At 52.4% G+C, this 18,915-nt stretch overlaps 8 protein-coding genes across 9 annotated transcripts; 2 read left to right on the top strand and 6 right to left on the bottom strand.

Annotated features, from left to right (window-relative positions):
- Nucleotides 1-4: 4 nt before the first annotated feature.
- Nucleotides 5-1,349, bottom strand: K460DRAFT_366698 (uncharacterized protein). Its single transcript, XM_040933430.1, has one exon. It carries the CDS (start codon nucleotides 1,209-1,211, stop codon nucleotides 222-224), a length of 990 nt encoding a protein of 329 aa, XP_040788411.1. The 5' UTR covers nucleotides 1,212-1,349; the 3' UTR covers nucleotides 5-221.
- A 682-nt stretch (nucleotides 1,350-2,031) lies between these two features.
- K460DRAFT_377179 (uncharacterized protein) lies at nucleotides 2,032-3,086 on the bottom strand (the record flags this gene model as incomplete). The annotated part of the gene is made up of 3 exons (XM_040934948.1): nucleotides 2,032-2,284; nucleotides 2,339-2,916; nucleotides 2,970-3,086. 3 exons carry the CDS (start codon nucleotides 3,084-3,086, stop codon nucleotides 2,032-2,034), a joined length of 948 nt encoding a protein of 315 aa, XP_040788410.1.
- Nucleotides 3,087-3,429: 343 nt separating this feature from the next.
- On the bottom strand, nucleotides 3,430-6,583 carry K460DRAFT_386251 (uncharacterized protein). The gene is made up of 2 exons (XM_040935575.1): nucleotides 5,661-6,583; nucleotides 3,430-5,563 (listed from the first exon to the last, which is right to left on the bottom strand). Exons 1-2 carry the CDS (start codon nucleotides 6,368-6,370, stop codon nucleotides 3,886-3,888), a joined length of 2,388 nt encoding a protein of 795 aa, XP_040788409.1. The 5' UTR covers nucleotides 6,371-6,583; the 3' UTR covers nucleotides 3,430-3,885.
- A 316-nt stretch (nucleotides 6,584-6,899) lies between these two features.
- K460DRAFT_284043 (uncharacterized protein) lies at nucleotides 6,900-8,603 on the bottom strand (the record flags this gene model as incomplete). Of its 2 annotated transcripts, XM_040928706.1 has the most annotated exons (5): nucleotides 6,900-7,192; nucleotides 7,239-7,605; nucleotides 7,654-7,828; nucleotides 7,944-8,433; nucleotides 8,486-8,603. In XM_040928706.1, the coding sequence occupies 5 exons, from the start codon at nucleotides 8,601-8,603 to the stop codon at nucleotides 6,900-6,902; spliced, it is 1,443 nt and encodes a 480-aa protein (XP_040788408.1). The 2 variants fall into 2 exon arrangements, with proteins under 2 accessions (XP_040788408.1, XP_040788407.1); XM_040928705.1 differs by lacking the exons at nucleotides 6,900-7,192; nucleotides 7,239-7,605; nucleotides 7,654-7,828 and having other exon boundaries at nucleotides 7,919-8,433.
- Nucleotides 8,604-8,750: 147 nt separating this feature from the next.
- K460DRAFT_366692 (WD40 repeat-like protein) lies at nucleotides 8,751-10,360 on the top strand (the record flags this gene model as incomplete). The annotated part of the gene is made up of 1 exon (XM_040933429.1): nucleotides 8,751-10,360. A coding segment is annotated over exon 1 (1,322 nt), but the record flags the coding sequence as incomplete, so codon positions are not given.
- A 121-nt stretch (nucleotides 10,361-10,481) lies between these two features.
- K460DRAFT_284624 (uncharacterized protein) lies at nucleotides 10,482-11,894 on the bottom strand (the record flags this gene model as incomplete). The annotated part of the gene is made up of 1 exon (XM_040928754.1): nucleotides 10,482-11,894. The coding sequence occupies one exon, from the start codon at nucleotides 11,892-11,894 to the stop codon at nucleotides 10,482-10,484; it is 1,413 nt and encodes a 470-aa protein (XP_040788405.1).
- A 310-nt stretch (nucleotides 11,895-12,204) lies between these two features.
- K460DRAFT_338481 (uncharacterized protein) lies at nucleotides 12,205-13,944 on the top strand. Its single transcript, XM_040931052.1, has 3 exons — nucleotides 12,205-12,749; nucleotides 12,796-13,161; nucleotides 13,216-13,944. The coding sequence occupies exons 1-3, from the start codon at nucleotides 12,277-12,279 to the stop codon at nucleotides 13,463-13,465; spliced, it is 1,089 nt and encodes a 362-aa protein (XP_040788404.1). The 5' UTR covers nucleotides 12,205-12,276; the 3' UTR covers nucleotides 13,466-13,944.
- Nucleotides 13,945-15,638: 1,694 nt separating this feature from the next.
- Nucleotides 15,639-17,811, bottom strand: K460DRAFT_285135 (uncharacterized protein; the record flags this gene model as incomplete). The annotated part of the gene is made up of 3 exons (XM_040928787.1): nucleotides 15,639-16,220; nucleotides 16,273-16,856; nucleotides 16,929-17,811. The coding sequence occupies 3 exons, from the start codon at nucleotides 17,809-17,811 to the stop codon at nucleotides 15,639-15,641; spliced, it is 2,049 nt and encodes a 682-aa protein (XP_040788403.1).
- Nucleotides 17,812-18,915: the final 1,104 nt, after the last annotated feature.

The following is an 18,915-nucleotide window of genomic DNA, read 5'->3' as shown; positions in this document are numbered from 1 at the left end:
TTCAACTTGATCTATGTGCATGGACATAGTATAGCGACACATCACATTGCATCATACATGAGCGTCTGCTCTAAGTCTTCAAAAGACACTGTTGTTCCTTCCCCGCTCGTTTTCCTCGACCATATCCAATCCAGTGACTTGACTACCCAGTATCCCCTTTTCCTAGAAACCGCCCGTCAAGAATTATCCCCTGTTTCCAACTCCTTGAAGTTGAACGTAGGCTAACGACTGAACACAAACCTCCACTCCATCCCCGAAGCAACCTGTTCCTGCCGGTCCAATGTAGCGACGAAGCTTTCTTCAAGTGGTGTGCCCACGTCTTCAAACGTCTCTCGCACAACATCACTACTAATCATGCGCTTCCCCATGGCCTCGACACTCTCCCTTATACTCTGCATCAACCGGTCACTTTTGGAAAACCACCATGTAGGTCGCACAGTAACCTGCAGAGACTGAAGACTGGGCGTATCGAAGTGGTTAAGGGGACCAAGGACTATATCAATAGGACCGGAATTCTCTGTTTCCCCCCAAGTAGTCGGGATCAGGACTAAAGAGAGGTGTCTGAGTGTCGTCGTTCCGGCTAGGGCCGATCGCATAGCTGTTAGGAGTGAAATCGTGGTGTGGTAGAATATGATGCTGTTCTGTGGTCGTTCATTCGAGCCTATCTCGCTGTAGAGAAACAGCTCCAAGTCAACGGACAGGTCGATCGAAGATGCGCCATGCAGCGACAGTAGGATGGGACTTTGACGAGTGGGTCGGGTCCTGGCTTTGGGCGGCCTCCAGACGGCGGGTTGGCGGTCCTTGAAGTTGGAGTGGAAGGCGATGAACTTCCATGTCGCCTGGTGGTTAAACTGCTCCATGACTTCTGAGAGCATTCGTTTACTAGCTAGGTACCATGGCTTAGTCTTTTTCTGAGCTAGCACTGCCGAACTTGGTTTAACCTCTGGCTCATGTTGAGGTCTGGCGGAACTTTCGTAAACGACCTTGAAAATATAGGCCTCGACGTCCTCGATGCTGTTGTGTCCCAATGTAACTTCGAACGGAGGTTTGGTCTTCCATATCTCGTGGTATATCTTGTCGCGCAATTCCCTAGGAAGGGTTGCAAAGAAAGCAGCTGGAGTCGGGGCACTGCGAGTCCGCTTTGGGGCTGGATCTGGATCTGGATCTGGAGCTAGGGCGGTTGCTGAGGCTTGGTGACGCTTCCGACGCATTGTAGAGTACAGCTACAGCGATTAAATAGCGAAGGCAAATCTCAGTGGGTCGCAAACCTTAAATACAAGGCTATTGTTATGATTCCAAGGTGTACTTGCTTATTCCGTGGCACAAACCCCCACACGTGATTAAAGCGGGGCCCACCACCTCAACATCTGATTTGGACTGCTCCAAGTTTCCCTCCCAGCAGACTTGGGAAAAGAAAAACCCAAAAGCCTCTCAAGGTCCGCAGGTGGAGTGCAAAACATGGGGAATGTCATGTGGAGATCGATTAAGTGGGGTTGAGCTTCATGAATAGTTTAGCGGCTAAGAATCCTACCAATATTCGCATCCCCCATCAAATAACCAACGCCGAATCCGTAAAACAATACACACAACAAGAATCCAAAGGTATAGACATATGAGCTTTTGAGAATCACAGTCATACCTCCATCGCCGGTGGCGCCCATATCCACGCGATGCTCAAACGCCGCCCAAAGTAGAAAAATATCGTGATGACCAATATAACAAACGCCAAGGAAAAGCACCTAGCCCAGGTGAACAAAAACGTTGCCCGGTACTATAGCATGTGATGCGACGAAAGACCGAGTACTGTATTGGACATGGTATTCGTGGGAGGATCTTGCGAACTAGAGTATCGACGCTAGTAGTAGACTCCCAGTGCATGGACAAGAACAGTTGAAAACCGAAAGCTCTACTTGTCCTACTTGTCGTAATCGCTAGACGGATCTTTTTCATCTTCTTCTTTGGTTCCCGCAGAAAGCGGTGCTTTTACGCCTAGTAGTAGTGCTTGCCGTTGTGGGCTTAATATATCCTTTCCTATACCTCGTCAGCATCGAACTCGGCTTGATTGCTCAAATTCTTCGGTCCATCTTTACGAATTGGTATCTTGATGCCCTGTCCTGCAAAGCACTTGCTGAGTGGGGTACTCTCAATGACACCAGGGAACTTTTTGGCTGAATAGACTGTGAAGGGCGCCGAGAAGCTGGTGGCTAGAACGGGGCTTTTGCCGGTAGAAACGACAGCATTGGTGCCTTGGCCGATACCGATATCGCACATGCTCAGCTTCAGTCTAGGCTTGTTAATAAAAGTCAACTACGTGTACGAGGAAGAAGATAGAATGTACCTAAAGTTCCCCTCCGTTCTCACCGACAGGTCCTGCAGAACGAACCAGAAGCCAGTCTTGCCATCTGGATCGTTAAGCCGACAGGCGTTCACTGCATTCATTCCAATAAGGTTTCGCGTGTGGTTCTGGTTGATTGGCGGAGCTGCAATAGCAACGGGCATTTGCACTGGATTCTGGTAGGCACTCGAGCCTCCATAGGTTGGGTAGCCTGCGCTTCCCGGTACTGCACCGTAGTAACTCGTAGGCATTCCAGGGTGGCCATAGGCGTCGACTGGCGGTCGCATCGGCTGGCCAAATTGGTTGTACTGGAGGGGCGCTGGCATCATGGGCGTTGGCATGTACATGGGCCGCTCCGGCGGCGGTGGATAGGATGTCACGGTACTGCTGGATATTGAGACGGTTGGAGCAGCACTACTATGTCGCACCAGATTGACAGCGCGCGTAGCATCCTCGTGCCAGAGATCGACCATGAGGACGAAGAAGGTACTATCCACATCGTTGAAATCAATCTCCTGCCCCGTCTTGGAGTCGCACACGATCAGGCGAATGCAAGGAGGTGGAGTGATGGGCCGGCGATCCTGTCCATTGTCTCAAATTCTGTATCAAAGCCATGCTGGGAGAGCCGTCTTACCTTGTCGCCAAAACCGCACATTCGGGCTCGAACAGGCTGCTGCTCGACACGTAGCCTGTAGGTGCGGCCGTCTCTTTGGCCCACATAGTCGCCCGGATTGTCACCTTGCGAGTACATCAAGTTTCTTTGAGGTTGCGGCTGCGGGGCAGGGACCGGTTGGCTTGTTTGGCGAGGATGGGAATACATGCCGGGCGAGAAAGATGCTGAACGGGAGGCGTAGCTGCAATGGGTGTTGGCTATATAAAGGGCACTGGGAGCGCAGAATACCGTAAAACAATAGAGCCGTTCCAAGGTTCTTTTGTTCTCAATTCTGGTCGAATCGGGCACTAGACACCGCACGGGGCCCAAGCGCCAACCCAGTCCGTTTCGGGTTAGGCGTGTGCTTGGGCCAAGAGTCTGATTGCCGCTGCGCTTCAACGGTCGAGGTGGCTGGATAACTTTTATGGCGCATTCTTGCGGAGGGCTATTTCGCAGTGGCAAACCATCTCTAAAGCTCTCTATACGTCTTATCTACGGCAATTCTCTGCAAAGACGATTGGCTACCAACTACCCACGTCGCGTCTTCGTCCCATGTTCGTTCCTCCGCGCACCCGCTACCTACCTATCCACACCAAGCACGGTCGCGGGAGCTAGCGCGAGCCTCCCGCCGCTTTGGTCCATGGCGCAGCCGGCCGGGCGTTCCATCTGACGAGACTACAACTTTTATTTACATCTACCAACGCTGGCCACTCTTGTCAACCGTGATTCAAACTCAGCACCAAGGCCGCCATCCATCAGACCAGGCCCTGCCGCTAGCCATCCCTGTTCCCCGATAGCAGCTCCAGGCACACAATCTGCCTGATTGTACTCACACTTTCAAACCACCCATGCTCTGTACATGTTCTCCTTCCGTCCATATGGCGGCAGTCACCTTGGACTAGCCCCATTGAAAGAGCGTCTGTTTCTTGTTCTTGTTGCCCTTCTTCTTGCCCGTTGCGCCATCCTCCTCTACGGCCGGCGTCGTTGTGCCGCTGTTTGCTCCAGAAGCCCCTCCCCATGCGTTGCCCACAGGTGTGCTGCGACCACTGTGATCTCGTCGAAGCCCAAGGCCAGTGTAGCCAGGGCTGAAGATGGTGCTGGTCGGTTTGGCCGCCGCAGGAAGCGCTGGAAAGCCATCGGCCACATTAGCCTTCTTGCCCCCATTAGTCGATGGAACCGCGCGGGAAGGCGTAGGTGCCGCTCGTGCGCTTGCTGTCGTAGACGAAGAAGCCCAAGGCGTCTGGCCTGGTTTCGCTCCGATTCGATTCGAAGACGGGGCTGGCAGGGCAGGGAAGGCGGTACTCGATGACGCTGAAGACCAGCTGGCTTGCCGGTTGGCTGAAGACCGTGATGACTGCACCGTTGAGCTCTTCAACTTCAGCACTCTTGATCCTCCATGAGCTGCACCACCATTGTTCAACGGCTGTCCTGTCGCAGAGCCTGGGAGGGATGGATAATCCTCGTTGATAGCCTTCCAATCGTTCCACGCCTTCAGGAGACTTTCACGCTTCGCGGGAATCTCAAAAATATCCGCCAACTCCTTGACAAGCTTTCCAAGCTCCTTGGAACTAGTCTCAAACAAGGTAAAAAACCCGTCGATAAGCTGAGTTGCAGATAGTTTCGAGGTACGGTATGCCGATATCTGCGTCCGGAACTCGGCCAGTTTGGGTTCGTCGTTGCGCAGCATATTTGAGGCTCGCTCAATCACAGCGTTATGTCGCAGCAGCCGGGCCTGCTCCTGAGGCGTCTGCGGTGTGGTACTCGCTGCTTGTGGACTGATGTTCAGCTGGGCCACACCATTCGTGACCCTGTTTGCGGATGTGTTGTTCGGGCGTGAGGCGGTCACAGTTGCGGGTTCTGAGGCACTGGGTGATGGCCTGGCAGCAAATGCTTCACCCGGAGTAGGTGCAGTGAGCTGACCGCCAAAGGCTCGACCCGTTGCTGACCGCGAATTCTGAGCCTCCATCTGTCGCTGGAATGCAAGCTCGGCTCTACTCAGCGGCTGAGCAGATGAGGCAGGTAGAGGCTCCGCGTTCGGATCCCGTCCTCTGCCACGACCCCTGCCACCTTCTCGTCTTCGATCATCCCGTCTAGTCTCTTGTTCGTGTGGCGCTCGAAATTGGAACCCAGACATATCTACTCTTCGAGCATCTCGCAAAGCGTCTTTGGAAAGGCCGTTAGGATGAGTTTCTAACTGATGCGCCTTCAGGTCCATCTCAGAATCGAATACTACGAACTTCTTGTCCAAGCAATCCCGATCTGGACACAGAAAATGATCTTTGCGGAAGTGCACCTCGAGGGAATCATAGTTGACGAAATACTGTTGCTTCCTACTACCCCCATCACGACGGTCGCAAATGTGGCAGCGTTCGTGTTTGTCCCTACAATGTGTATATAGCTCGTCATCTCCGTAAAATCGCTCCCGGCAGAATCCGCATTCTGGATGTCCCTTGAACCCGCTTTGGTCGATGGCACCGGGGTTGTCGTCGCCAAACTTCTGATGCTTTCTAAGCTCGGGCTGCGTGAAGAGCTCATGTTCATGAGTAAAGACTTTCTTGTTTCTAGTACAAAGGTCGCTATATTTTGTCAGTATGCGTTTATTACAAGGGTGCCAATGAAGGTAAGCGTTCAAACAAGCATGTTCCACTTAAAGGTATTGAAGCTAGCACATACCACATAACTTCGCCGTGCGCCGTTTTGACATGGCGATGCAAGTCCGGCCAGCCCAAGCAAGCAACGTCACACTCGCCGTCTGGGCAATTATACTGCAACAATAATCGTGTATCGTCGAAGACACCTGCGTTCTCAAAGTGTATGCCCAGGTTGTCGTCGGTCTTGAAATAGTCGGCTACAGAAAAGTCCTCGTAATTTTTCTCGGGGCGGTCCGTAAGGATAACATGGGCCGACTCAGTCCTACAGTGCGCGCATGCTTTGGTTTTGTAGAGTGCTCTCATGCGAATAGAGCAAATATGGCAGGTTCGGTGGTTGCAGGGAGCGATTGCGGTGTGCTGAACGGGTGAAGCGCAAATGAAGCAGACTTCGGCGTCTTCGTCTTCAATGTCTGATTGTTGAAGGTTTGGTTTTGCGAATGCTAGTGGGACTTGGCCTGCTTCTTGTGTCTCTGCTAAAGGCGCCTTGCCTTTCTCTGGAGCATGCCCACCACGGCCGCCTGCGCCCTCTCTGTTTCCGCGACCACGTCCACGAGGTTGAGAGCCGCCTCGGCCTCGCCCCCTCACACCATAGGGCTCATGTCCGTCTTCAGGACCAGTATGCGCTCCTCTTCCGCGGCCCCGTCCTCGTCCTCCACGGCGTTGTGGGCTCGCCGGCACTGGTCGGCTTTCTAGAGCCCCAGTCGCAGTGCCAAGATCACCAGTTGAAGCCATCGCGGGGTATTGGAAATTCTCCTTCGAGGGCAATATGGATGGAAGGTCGGGATTATTGGTGGTGGGAGGAATTGCTAGAGTATTTACAGTCGGCTAGCTGGCGGGGGTGCAATGCGCAGGCCGGCGAGGCCTTTTATTACAGGAGGTGTCCGGCGGCCGTTTGTGAAAGATGGGCGATATGACGCTGTTCCGGAAGCAAATAGCTACCCCCAGTGGGTCCAAGCGTAAGCCACCAGAGGCTCAAAGCTGCAGGCATAGTACGCAACACAGTCATCACATCGTGACTCAGGTATCTTTTGCCAGTGTACAGGAGGTGGCTGAGCATATGATTCGAAATGACAACTATGGTACTGCTACTGCTCTCTTTTTGGTGGGACGAATCAGCCCTGCCCGCTTAGATTGCTTTTGGACGATCTGTGTGACTTTGGCTACACTGGCTGTACTTCCCACACTACATATTAACAGCTCCAACTTCTTCTCACGGTAAATCTCCTGCCACAGATCCGCCTGAACGTCTTCTCGTCGCTCATCAGAGCTCACGCAGCCCCTGCTCCTCCTCATCGAACTCGTCTTCGTAGAGCATCTTCAGCATGGGCATCATCGCCTCCTTGTCGCAACCCATCTGTGCCTTGAGCCAACCTTCCATAGTGAGGATCTGGTCAGAGTACTTCTCGGCATCGATCCGGGACTGCTGTGTTTCAGCAGCCTTCTTCTCCATCTCGACAGGATCTTGCTCGCTATAGGCGGCTAGCTCGGCTCGAAGCTTCTCAAGTTCCTTAATCAAGTCCGCATGCTTCGTAATGAGCGTCTTGCGATCACCGCCTTTGTTGTGTTAGTACAAGGCGCTTGACTATAGCAGCGTGCTCACCCGTCTCTATGAGCATCTCCTCGCCCTCGCCGCGTGCCGCTCCTGCCTCATCTACCTTTGCTTGAAGCTCCATGGCCATGCTATCGGCCTTGCGGTGCTCTTCCCGTGTCTTCTCGAGTGCAGCCTCTTTGGACTTCTTCTCGTCGCTCGGGAAGCTCCAGTACCAATTGCCGCTACCAATCTTCTCGACGCGAATCTTGCTGTCGTCTGAGAGTGACTGCAGGTAGTCCTTTACTTGCATGCCACTGACCCCAGAGACCTGTGGCAATGTCTTCTCTAGATCTTTGATACTATGTGCCTGCGCAGTTCTGTGGAACCAGGCAAGAATTGTCGCTGCCTTTTGAGGGTTGGGCTGAGTTTTTGGTGCCTGAGGTTTCGTCAGTGACTACTCAAGCGGCGACTGCAGCGAGCCTACCATGTTTTTTGGATGCAGCGAGAAGTGTGTTGCCAGCAAGATTTGATGATTTAGAGCAGTGAGGGCCGTGAGGAGGTTTAATAAATGAGAAGATGCGTCCAGCAGAGGTCCATGGGTGTTGGTTGAGGTACTCGCCAGTTGTCCCTTCCTCAACAGGTACACGCTTGGCCAGCACCTCTCAGAAGGTAATCGCGCAACTCAAACTACGAACCATTCAAGTTTGAAGACCATCAAGAACGAATGCCATCTTGCTCGTGCTCAGGGCTCAGTCCGACTCTTCCGTCGCATACTGCGAGCCATCATCAGAGGATGACCATGGATCCTCGCGCTCATCTTTATTTCTCGCACCTTTCGAAGACCCTCTCGCCTCCGCTCCATCCTGCCCATCTCCCGCGAGAGCTGGTCCCTCCTCCTCTTCTTCAGCCGCTTCAGTGAATGCCAGGTCACCAGTCTCACCCAAGACTTCTCTCGCCGTCTCTTCCATCAAGATACCAAAAGCGATGAGCGCGGTCTCGTCCATGCATCTCCATGCTTTCTGGGTTCCAGGCTCTCCAGTTCTCGAGTACAGCTTGGAGATATAGGCGTGCAATGCTGTCAAGAGATCGCCACTAGGCAGCTGCTGGTCCGCGGGCAGGTTGGCGTGAGCGTAGTAGTAGTCAGTCTCTTCATACCGGATTGGTGCGTTGGCTTGCTTGAAGAGAACCTCATCTGGGCGGAGTGGTTGCCTGGAACTCTTGACATCCATAACATTTCCAATTAGACCCGCTTGAGTGACCCTTCCTTCGGCGACGTTAGTTCAAATCTTTGACATGGTTGCTCAAATGTGCTGTACCTGTTACGGCATCGTAAACGGTAGCTTTTCGCTTCCCGCGGTTTTCGAGGACTGTGTCTCCATCGCTATTAGATGATTCTGACGCCGGCTTCTTGAAGTACTGTCTCTGGTCAATCATTGTTTAAATGGTCGCTTGTTTTATGTTGGATTCTACTCTTTTTTTTGGAGCACTGCAAAGTGAATGTCTTATGTAAACATGGTCATAGCGTCGCGGCCTCAAACGTCATACCTCTTACTTCCACTTGTACGCCTTCAGAACACATATCGAAGCATGTAGTCGCATATGCACACCCAACACCTGCTCGACCGCGCTTACGGCCTCATCCCAAATAATGTCCTCAAACGCGCGACTGCGTCCCGCCTCATCTATGCGCTGCAACCCTCCGCCCTGAACTTCAGCCAGCATCTGCCCTCCGCAGATGATCCGCATGAGCGCATCCCCGCGCATGTATCGGGCGTGAACGCGATTACTATAGACAAGTTTGAGGGACGATATTTGCTTTCAGGTGGGGCAGACTCGTCCATTGCGATATGGGATCTTGAAGCGCAGTTGCACGCAACTGAAGGAGGGGAAACATATTTGCCACTGGAGAGGGTGATCAAGACGAGTGAAGAGCATAAATTGGGCATTACTCAGATTCATTTCTACCCGTTTGACTCGCTGGCATTCCTTACATCTTCCTACGACCACACGGTCAAGGTGTACTCGAGCGAAACGCTTGCGCCCTCCGCATCCTTTGACCTTGACTCTGTTGTATACAACATCGCATTGTCGCCTATCGCCTCGCATCTCCTCGTCGCATGCGCTACCCAGCATCCGAATGTACGGCTGGTAGACCTCCGCTCCGGCGCAAATACACACAGTCTAGCAGGCCACTCGGGTGCAATCCTCTCAACCGCATGGAGTCCAGTCCGCGAGCACATCCTCGTGAGCGGTGCTACCGATGGCAGTGTACGTTTCTGGGATGTACGGCGTAGCGTCGGTGAATTGGGCATGCTTGATCTCGAAGACACGGTCGGCGTACTCGACAACTCCACGTCCTCGTTCTCCCGCAACTCGACGCGCGGACAAGCGCACAGAGGCCCGGTCAACGGCCTCGTCTGGACCGAAGACGGTCGTCATCTAGTCTCATGCGGCCACGATCAACGCATCCGTGTCTGGAACACAGACACGGGCGCCAACACGCTCGCAAACTTCGGGCCCATGGTCAAGAACTCGGGACTCGCTTCGTGCATCCCCGTTCTCCCACCTGTGCAAAGTCTCCAGCCAGGTGCAGACATTATTTTTTACCCCAACGAGCACGAGATCCTCGCCTACGAGCTCTTTGACGGCAAACTGTTTCGCCGCCTCAAGCGCCCACAATTTCAGAAGCAAAACCACGCTCCCAGTTCCGCTCCGGCACAGGGTCAGCGCAACTCCAAAGACCGGATTACCTCCTTAGCTTGGCGACCGCATAATTTGGAAATGTACTCGGCGCACGCAGATGGAAGTATAGCGGCGTGGGAACCGCGGACGGAGGAGGATGCCGAGTTGGATGAAGAAGAGGAGCAAGAAAAGCTGGACAAGGAGGAAGGGAAAAAAAGGAAGAGGGGAGTATTGGATGAGATCTATCAGGGGTTGACGAAAAAACCGATTACTTTTGGAAATATGGGGCTGTAAAGTACATGCGAGATAGCAATTGAGGCTGCATGATTCCTATATAACCAGGAAGCGTTCCTCGCTCCTATACTAATAGTTGATTTACATATCGCTAAATTTCACGCTGAACAGCGCTCAACTCGTTACAGTCATCCTCATTACCGCGTCCAACATAACAGAGACCTAGCAAACACCTAATAATACAATCATGAACAGAACTTCGCCTCGGGTTTACATTCTCAAACGCTGCACGCTCTTCCATAACTCCATCAGATAGTATGCAACCGTAGCGTATGTACTGAGCGTTAAATATGCGAGGTTTAGATACCGTTACATATGGACATGGTGACTAGGTACTCAGCCAAAATGCGGTAGTCGAGCAGGAACAAAGTCGGCATCGTCCTGTGGAATATCCCTAGGTTGGTTTTTCAACGACAGGGGCCTGTTTGGAGTAGGTGCCAGGCTAGAATAATCAGAGTCGTCAACGTGAAAAGAACTGCTGTCCGGCATTGTTTGTGCATCCACAAAGCTTGGGAATGGTATCGCTTCGAAAGGTACCGCAGTCTCACTAGCGATCGATGGTGCGATAGGTGATACACTTGATTGGACCGTAGTCATTTGTGGAGGTGGCCGAGGGGAGGGTGAGCGAGCGCTGGAGGTCCTCGATGATGTTTGTAGCTGATGCTCAGAGGCTAGACCGCGTTTCACAGCCAACTGTTGCGCTCCCTGTCGCTTTCTCTGTACTTCTGCTTCTTCTTCCAGTCGCAAGTGTTCCTCTTCATTCTCGAGTTCATCCAGTGTGAGTACTTCGTCGATCGTTGCTGATGCAGAGCGCTGCAACACCTTGTCTTCATTACTTCTGTTCCTTGAAGAGGCTGTCCGCGAAGACACGCGTGATCCTGACGGCCTCTTACTTTTGCTCGAGCGCACTTTGTTGTTGTTGATATGGTCATCATTCCATTGCCCGGTTGTGCGCCGTTCGAGCGATATGGTGAACTCGTCGTCCAGCGGCACCGCATCTTCCAGTTCGTCCTCGCTCGGGAATATATCACCTCTCGAGCTTAATGAATCCGTCGTATGACCCGAGGTGTGAGTGTCGCTTCTCTGCCTGCGATGCCCTTTATTCTCACTCCCAACTTGCGCATCCTCGTCGCTGTCCTCAATCAACGGCTGTTCTTCCTCAACGCTCCTTCTTATTGCTCCAGGATGCTCCGTCAAATCAGCCGCCGAGGGCTTGTACCGTAAGCCCTTGCCTCCAATATTGAACGGCAGCCTCCCCAGGAATCCAAAGTAGGACGAACTTGGTATAATGGTGGGATCCGGCCCAGCATCCCGTGGCATCGTATTGCTCTTCCGTCTCGAAGCATCATATCTCGAATCGCGATTACGCTGCCCGTAGCTCATAACGCGCTGCCTCCCAGGCTGAGCCGTGGCACCATAGTTGTTTGCGCCACCAATCAACCTGTCCAGATTATCGCTCCCCCATCCTAGTAAGCCATCACTCTCGTCATTCTCCCAGTCATCATAGAAGTCAAAGCTGAGCTCCGCCCTACCCCGCGACCGTCCTCGATGACGCCGACGGTCGTTGTGCGCTGGGAAGCACGGCGCGGTGCAGGCGTTGAGACAGTGAGTGATGGAGGAGAAGCAAGGATTGATGTAGCGTTGGGTGAAGCCGTAGATGTTTTCTTGCGCGGATTCGTTTGCGTGCTCAATGTTCTCGGTGATGTGCTGGATTGTGCGATTCCATCGAGGATCACCGCGTCTATACATTGCGGCGGCGATTGCCAATCACCAAGGTGGCTGGGCGGGATGTAATGACAGATAGCAGGCGTCGCAGCGTAGACGCGCTCCGATGCGATAGCGCATGGAGCTTACGATGGAAGGAATTGCATGGGTTCTTTCTAGCAGAGTCTGAGGTATGACGATGCGGTTCAGTCGGGTGCTAAGGATGAGGCTTGGAGCTCGGAGCGTTGGTGTTGAAACCGTACCCCAGCCCGTGCTGGTGCACCCCACATTCACCTACCGTATTGGAAGCCGGCAACGGAGCCTAGCTTCCCATCAACCCCCACGTCATTCGCTGGTTTGGGGCAACCAAATACACAGAAGTTCCTATTCGCTCTCTGGCCGCATCTTCCAATTGACAGATGCTCAGATGCGATATATTCGCTTTCTCAAGACTCCCCGAGTCGTCACAGAGAAAAGTTCGTCGAAAAGCGAGATTCAATGCCTGGTTACCATCACATCAGACTTGGGAGATTCTTTTCTCCCATATGATGTTCGACTATCCGCAGAATTGCTGTCGTCCCAAGCTCCCGAGCAAGTCCTGGTATGGACGACGGTACGATGGACCAGTGGCATGAGAACTGTGCCTATTGTGTTTCCCTTGCCTAAATCTCGCGCTTCTTCAAAGATGCGAGTAAGAGTTGGGGTCGAGCCCAAGGCTACGTACGATGAGTATGACAAGCTATCCGATAATCAACAAGGCATATTCTCTGCATGGAGCGCGGATTTCCAGCTTTCGTCAGAAGCCGTAAAACTCGTCGAGAGACGCTTCACGCTGTCACCAAAAGGACCCGTAGTCAGCATTTGGGAAGAGACTGGCGAGAGTATAGCGCGGCATCTATGGTAAACACATCCACATATCCGTCTAGTCAGCCACTGAACCAATTAGGGACGCCGGCATCACACTCTCCTGCCACCTCAAGGAGCTTTTGGACAATAAGAGCGACTCTACGAAAACCTTATTACCATCCCAGCGCAGCGCTAGGCTTCACGTCCTAGAGCTTGGAGCCGGCTGTGGCGTAGTGGGCATATCTCTTGCCCAGATATTTCAAGGGGCGCAAGTGCTTCTTACAGATCTTCCGGAAGCCCAAGAGATTGTTGAGCGGAATCTTGGAGAAGTCAAAACGGCGGAGGGCTCCTCACTTCGGTTTCAAGAGCTGGATTGGGATGCTGATTTACCCGACAACCTCAAGTCTCCACCCTTTCTACTAGATCTAGTACTGGCGGCAGATTGCACGTACAACTCTGACAGCAGGTATGCTACAGCCTTATTATCTATTGGTATGACTGAGTACTCACCGGACTACAGCCCAGCACTTGTCGATACCCTCGTTCGACTAGCCAAGATATCTCCCAAGGTTGTGGTCGCTATTGCGATGAAAATGCGACATTCTAGTGAAGAAGTGTTCTTCAACCTCATGGCTGCAGCTGGGTTTCAGGCGACGAAGAGAATAGATTACCCCTTACCAGGAGATGTTGAGGTGGGGGAAGAGACTGTGCACTTGCATTTGTATGAGTACAACACTGATCCTCAGGGAGGGCCCGAAAGAACAAAGTGATATCCAGATAAGTACGAGTATGTCAACCAGTCTCCTACCATGACAAATAAACGCTCTCGCGATGACGGTGGATTCCCTGCTACAAACTGGGGAAATCAGTGGGACCAAGAAGTGCAACGACACCCAGCGGCCCCATCATATCGATGGTCAAGAGCAACACTATTTGGTATACGTTAGCATCACGAACACTGGACGCCTCACAAAACATCATCTCGCCCTCACTGCTCCCGCACGATCATTTCAGATTCACAGTCGAAGAAAGTGAGGAACGTGTCGTAGCTGCTAAATCAATAGCAGCAAATTTTGGTTCCCTTTCTGACCGTGGTATAATAAGTTGTAGATAGTAGAAGGATACTGGAACTATGTATAGAAACACCCGGCACGGTACCCGTGAGGTAGTACGATACATTACAGGGCAGAAGTTTACACGTAAATTTCTAGGCAGTTAGTGACGAGCTGGCAGGCAATGAAAAAGGGCTCACTTACACACATCAGATGCCCACCTCGTCTTCTCTGCTTTACCCACTCTTCCACTCACCATCAGGACCACGCCTCCGTCATCAAATAAACTTGAAGTGCGGTTGACACGCTTTGAATCAAAACTTTATAACCGCCACCTACAAAGGGAGCCGCCCACAGCATTGTGTGTGTGGAACTGCACAAGGAATGCAGATTTGCACGCAATTGGCTGCAAGTCCAGCACTTCACGACCAGTAGCTCACGAGCTCTACTATACGACCACAACACTATATACCAGGGGAACCTGTACCTGCTAGATCCCTGAAAGACGAGCATAGCAGCAGCAGAGGAAGGCTAGACCCAACCAACACAGCCACAATTGCGCACCCTCTTCTCCCGAGAGCGCACAGTCCCTCATGGACAAAGTCCAAAATCGCATGTTTGACACACGCTGATGCGAATTTGTGCAGGGGCTTGGTTATACTAGACTCAATGACTTTGGGGCTGGCCCTGGGCCCGTGGTACAAAATATGCATAATGACTACATATATATTTGTGTGCTGTATACATGGGAGTGAGTGAGTGAGCGAGTTCAAGGGAGGCTGCCTGGTGGGCGAGGAATCTCGCGGGAATACAGCACATGCTGCATGTATATGTGCTGCGTTGGCGGTCAGGAGAGCGCAGATTTCGAGATAGCCTCGTGGACGCTCGGTTTTTGCATGCGAGACTTTGGTGGGTCCGCATGATGGGTGGTGGGAGGGAGACATTGTCGATCTGCTCCTGATAGGGGAGTTGCTCGATGGGCGAGCGTTTGTGGGCACTAGACGTGGTGTGGGCGCAAGGACACGTGGAGGGTCTCACTCAAAAGGGTCCCTATGGGCTTCAGGGCATGGGGAAAACATGTCGTGATGTTTTTTCCCCTCCTTTCTGCGTTTGTAGGTGGAGAAAGATGAGGCGGATTGGCACTAACGGTGTCATGACGTATTCATGTCCAATTTCAAACAATCTACTTCCAGGTAGGGACTTGAAGGTCACAACAGGCAGTTGATGATGGCCGCTGCGAATGCCGTGCGCTCTCTACTCTTCTAATGGATTGAATACTGATTGGCTCCGGCGAAACATGCCCGTAGCTTGGGGGTCATGTTTGACGCTCAGGGGTGGAGCCCAGCTAGCAGGCAAGGCCAGGCGCAAGCTAGCAAACCTTGTGCAGGTGGGGAGATAAACGCAATCAAAATTACTTTGAGGGAGGATTAGACAGTAAAAAGAACACTTTGTAAAAAATATGCAAAAGATAGACGCGCGGAGGGGATCTGAAAGATGTCCATGGCCACCCACGATGCGATTACTATTACAGGACACGTGCATAACGAGAACCCCGAAAAGGTACCATGCATCAATATGTTACATTAAAGATGAACCGAAGGGTGCGCAGACGCTAGAAAGTGACAAAGAGTAACAAGGAAATGATACTCAATTACGCTAGTTCCATCTCTTCGTCATCTCGTCTCCCGACTAATCGTTGCTTCGTCGACCGGTCATTCCGAAGAGAAGAAAGTAATCAGCGAGCTGAACCTGCCCGGCAGGGACAGCCAGGCTGTTATTCGTGAAGGCAAAACTGTTTGTTCAATTCGAGAAACCCCCGAGTTCGAACGCGAAACAATGCAATACACGAACACCAGGTGCTATGCAATAAGCCAACCAAGCGAGCAAATACCTAGAATGGTCGCATTTGAGGTACGACAGGTCCACCAAGCGCGGAGCCTGGCAGCATGGGGGCTCCCGCGGTCGAAGGTCCCAGACGGTGGAACATCTGGATCAGGCGCTCCCCGACACTAGGTTCAAGCTCAGTACCGTCTCGTGCAATCTTGACTTCGCGATTGGCATTCCACGGGTTGCGCAGCCCGCGCGTGCGATAGAATGGCAGACGGTTCGTGGACACCCATTCAATTCTGAACGGCTTGCCCCAGCTCTGAGCAGTAATCTCAGTGTCTCCATCAGCTTGAGGGGTCTCCTCTTTCTCGGTATTGTCATCCTCGCCTTCTGACTCTGATATTTCTGCCTCCCAGAAGATTGTTCCCCGAGCCGAATCGTCAATGATCCTTCCTCGCGGAGCCCATTCCGTTGCTAGTGTGGGGATAGACTTGGGTACATCTGGAGCGTCAACGATATTTTCGGTCTTCGGTGCCGAGCCTGTAAACTTAGAACCATCCTCGAGGATGGGTGACGCCATGCGAGCGTAGCCAAAGTACTCGCCAGATTTGTTCGCGGAGAAGATGAGATACACATTCTCTGTCGACTGCTTCGCGTCAGTGCTTGCCACATTAAAACGGGTTCGATTGACAACTTACCCCGAAAGCTTTGTTCAATACGTCCTCGTTGTGAGACTGAGTAGCCCAGATGCCGTTTCGCACGCTGAGTTCCAAGTCTTGTAGAGTGAGACTCTTGACGATGAAGTATTTATTAGACGTATCCGCTGTCGCCCTGTTATCTACTTTGCTCTTATGAATTGGAGAGTCGGCGCCACCTTGTATAGGATCTGTGACGCTATCTTGCATCGGTGTAGCCGGTCGAGAGATATTCTGCTGCTGACTGCCCACCATGGCTGAAGGGCCCGTGGGGATTCCAGATGCTGGAGCTGAACTACGTCGCAGTCGACATACTAAACGAACACCGTTGAAGCGAGAATCGTGAAATCGGTGCATTGCAGCTGTGCAAGAAGCTTCTGTGCGGTAATTAACAAAAGCACAGTTGCTCTTGGAGATTAGAAATAAGCTCTCAATGTCCTTTGTGGCCTCGCGCGAGAAATGGTCCTTGAGCGCGATGACAGTTGTACCAGGAGGAAGGTTTCCGACCCAAAGAGCGTGCCCAGATTGCTTCGGCTTTCGAGGCGGTCCGCGAGGAATCGAGCTGACAGGCCCCGAGCGTGGCATACCTGCGAAAATGTTAGTCGTAATTTGGGTGGCATGTACATTAGCACGATCCCGCTAGGATTGATGTTCCTTACCTTGAGCCTGTGCGAAGGGTAGACCATAAGAAGATCCAAATGAGCTAGCTTCGCCCTGTAGATTTCCTGGGGCCGCGCGAGCGCCAGGAAACCCACCTTCAATGTGAGAGAAATCCGTGGGCTGTCCCATCATACCAATAGATGTGTTCGATAAGCTTGGTCTTCTCCCATACATTGCATGCCCCTGTGCGGCTTGCGCTGCGAACTGAGGAACGAACTGTCCTTGAGCTCCGTATGGCGTTGGGTAGTACATGTATTGTGAAGCTTGGGGATAACTCTGGTATTGCGCTTGCATCGATGTTGCACCAGCTAGACGCGGTTGATTTGCTCCAAAGTGAGGGTAGCCACCGTGCTGGGGGCCCTGCGATGGCATAAAGTTTTGCTGATATGGGTTCGGGGCATATCCGGGTCCGTAAGAATGGTGAACAGGCATATTGCCAGATGCATGTGTCGGCATCTGAAGGTTTTGTCCTAGTTGGTATGCGACAGCAGATGCTGATGCGCCAGAGAGCGAGCGTGGTACGGATTGTGGATTCCCCGAACCATCGTCGAAAGAGTTGTATTCTGGTAAGGCTCCAGACATTGAGCCCATGTTCAATGGGGATGGGCCATGCTCTTGGGGCTGATACTGTGCGCCTGGTTGGGTTGAAGAGCGAAAGTCTGGTCGAAGTTGGCCTTGAGAAATGGCGCTTAGCTGGGAGTAGAATGGTGCACCTTTGTCTGGGGTTTTGTAGGGTGAAGATGCGGAAGGGTTTCCATCACGCGCAAAGCCGGTTGTCGCGTTGTCCAAAGCCTGAGGCCGGGAGCCAGGAGGTAAATCGCCCATCTGTTGCTCGTAGACGATAGGAAGCGGAACCCACTGCTGGACCCAAACAAAAGACATGTTAGCCCATGTTACTTGTGATTAAATGAGTGCTATGAAAACGAATGTGTAAGAGTACCAAGCAAGTTGCAACCCACAAGATGATGGAGGATACAAAACGTACCTAGTCCTATATCAAGGTGCCTTGGACTAGAGTGGCAAGACGGAACCACTGGGTACCGAAAGTACGTCGCTTCAAGGGAGAGGGGATAGTCGAAGTATGCCAATGAAAGAAAGGAGGCTGTGAGAAGATTGTGTGTAAAAAAAGATGCGTGGAGTAGTGGAAACCGTTTGAGGGAAGATGAACGGCTTCGGTAGAGGTACACCTGGCAGCAGCAGCTCGCTTAAGGCGGAACGAAGATGATGGTCAGAATTGCACGGCCACTCAGACGGCAGAAGCGATGTTTTCAAGCCTTATGAGGGCGGATAGCGTAACGGCAGGGACCGCAATGAGGGCAAGCGTACGTGCGGCAGATGATTAGTCGATGACGGACTCGACGAGCAAGTCGACTGGCTGGCCCAACGAGTGCGGGAATGCCGCACAAGGTTTTTTGCGAGTCTCTGCCTCACTTGCCTCTGGATCGAGTGGCTTTCCCGGCGTGTTATTGGACGCGGGCTTGCGAGCCTGTGGCTGTTAGGATGGCTGTGGAGCGACAGGGCCCAAACCGATGCTCTGGAGGCGAAAAGATCATCAGTGTCCAGGATGTGCAAGGTAATTGGGTGCCCCGAGTCAAGGGGGGAATAGAAAACAGGTGTCGCGGAAGATGGACATGGTGCAGTGTGGCGAGTGATGTCGTTTCTAGATTTCCATGGCCCGCTGGCGCTGATCCTAGATGGCCTTGCAAGAGCCTAGCGGGCCCTTCCTAGCATTGATTCAGCAGGCACGGAAACCAACTGTGGCTTGGTACAAAAATGGAGAAGTCGGCCCATAAATGTTTAGTTTTGGCCCTTGGGGCTTTATTAGCCTGGTGTCGTTCTTCTAGCAAGTTCAAGCGGGACTTGGACCGGGGAGGCGCGAAAGCACCGGCAAGAAGGTCAACGTGGGTTTAGACCTGGTTGCTAGAAATCGGCTACTACAGCACTCAGGTTTGGTTCAAGGTGGTGAAGTACATCAGAGCGACTGCT

The sequence above is a fragment of the Cucurbitaria berberidis genome (assembly GCF_010015615.1).
Source record: "Cucurbitaria berberidis CBS 394.84 unplaced genomic scaffold K460scaffold_3, whole genome shotgun sequence".
NCBI lineage: Eukaryota > Fungi > Ascomycota > Dothideomycetes > Pleosporales > Cucurbitariaceae > Cucurbitaria > Cucurbitaria berberidis.
The sequence above is the reverse complement of the archived record's forward strand: the minus strand, read 5'-3'. Positions and strand labels throughout refer to the sequence as shown.

Excerpts from the sequence above, each read along its gene's own strand:
- K460DRAFT_366698 (XM_040933430.1), bottom strand. The coding sequence starts at position 1,211 with ATGCGTCGGAAGCGTCACCAAGCCTCAGCAACCGCCCTAGCTCCAGAT.
- K460DRAFT_338481 (XM_040931052.1), top strand. The coding sequence starts at position 12,277 with ATGCGATATATTCGCTTTCTCAAGACTCCCCGAGTCGTCACAGAGAAA. Across the intron at positions 12,750-12,795 it reads AGTATAGCGCGGCATCTATG|GGACGCCGGCATCACACTCT; the intron begins GTAAACACATCC and ends TGAACCAATTAG. Across the intron at positions 13,162-13,215 it reads ACGTACAACTCTGACAGCAG|CCCAGCACTTGTCGATACCC; the intron begins GTATGCTACAGC and ends ACCGGACTACAG.
- K460DRAFT_386251 (XM_040935575.1), bottom strand. The coding sequence starts at position 6,370 with ATGGCTTCAACTGGTGATCTTGGCACTGCGACTGGGGCTCTAGAAAGC. Across the intron at positions 5,564-5,660 it reads GCGCACGGCGAAGTTATGTG|CGACCTTTGTACTAGAAACA; the intron begins GTATGTGCTAGC and ends GACAAAATATAG.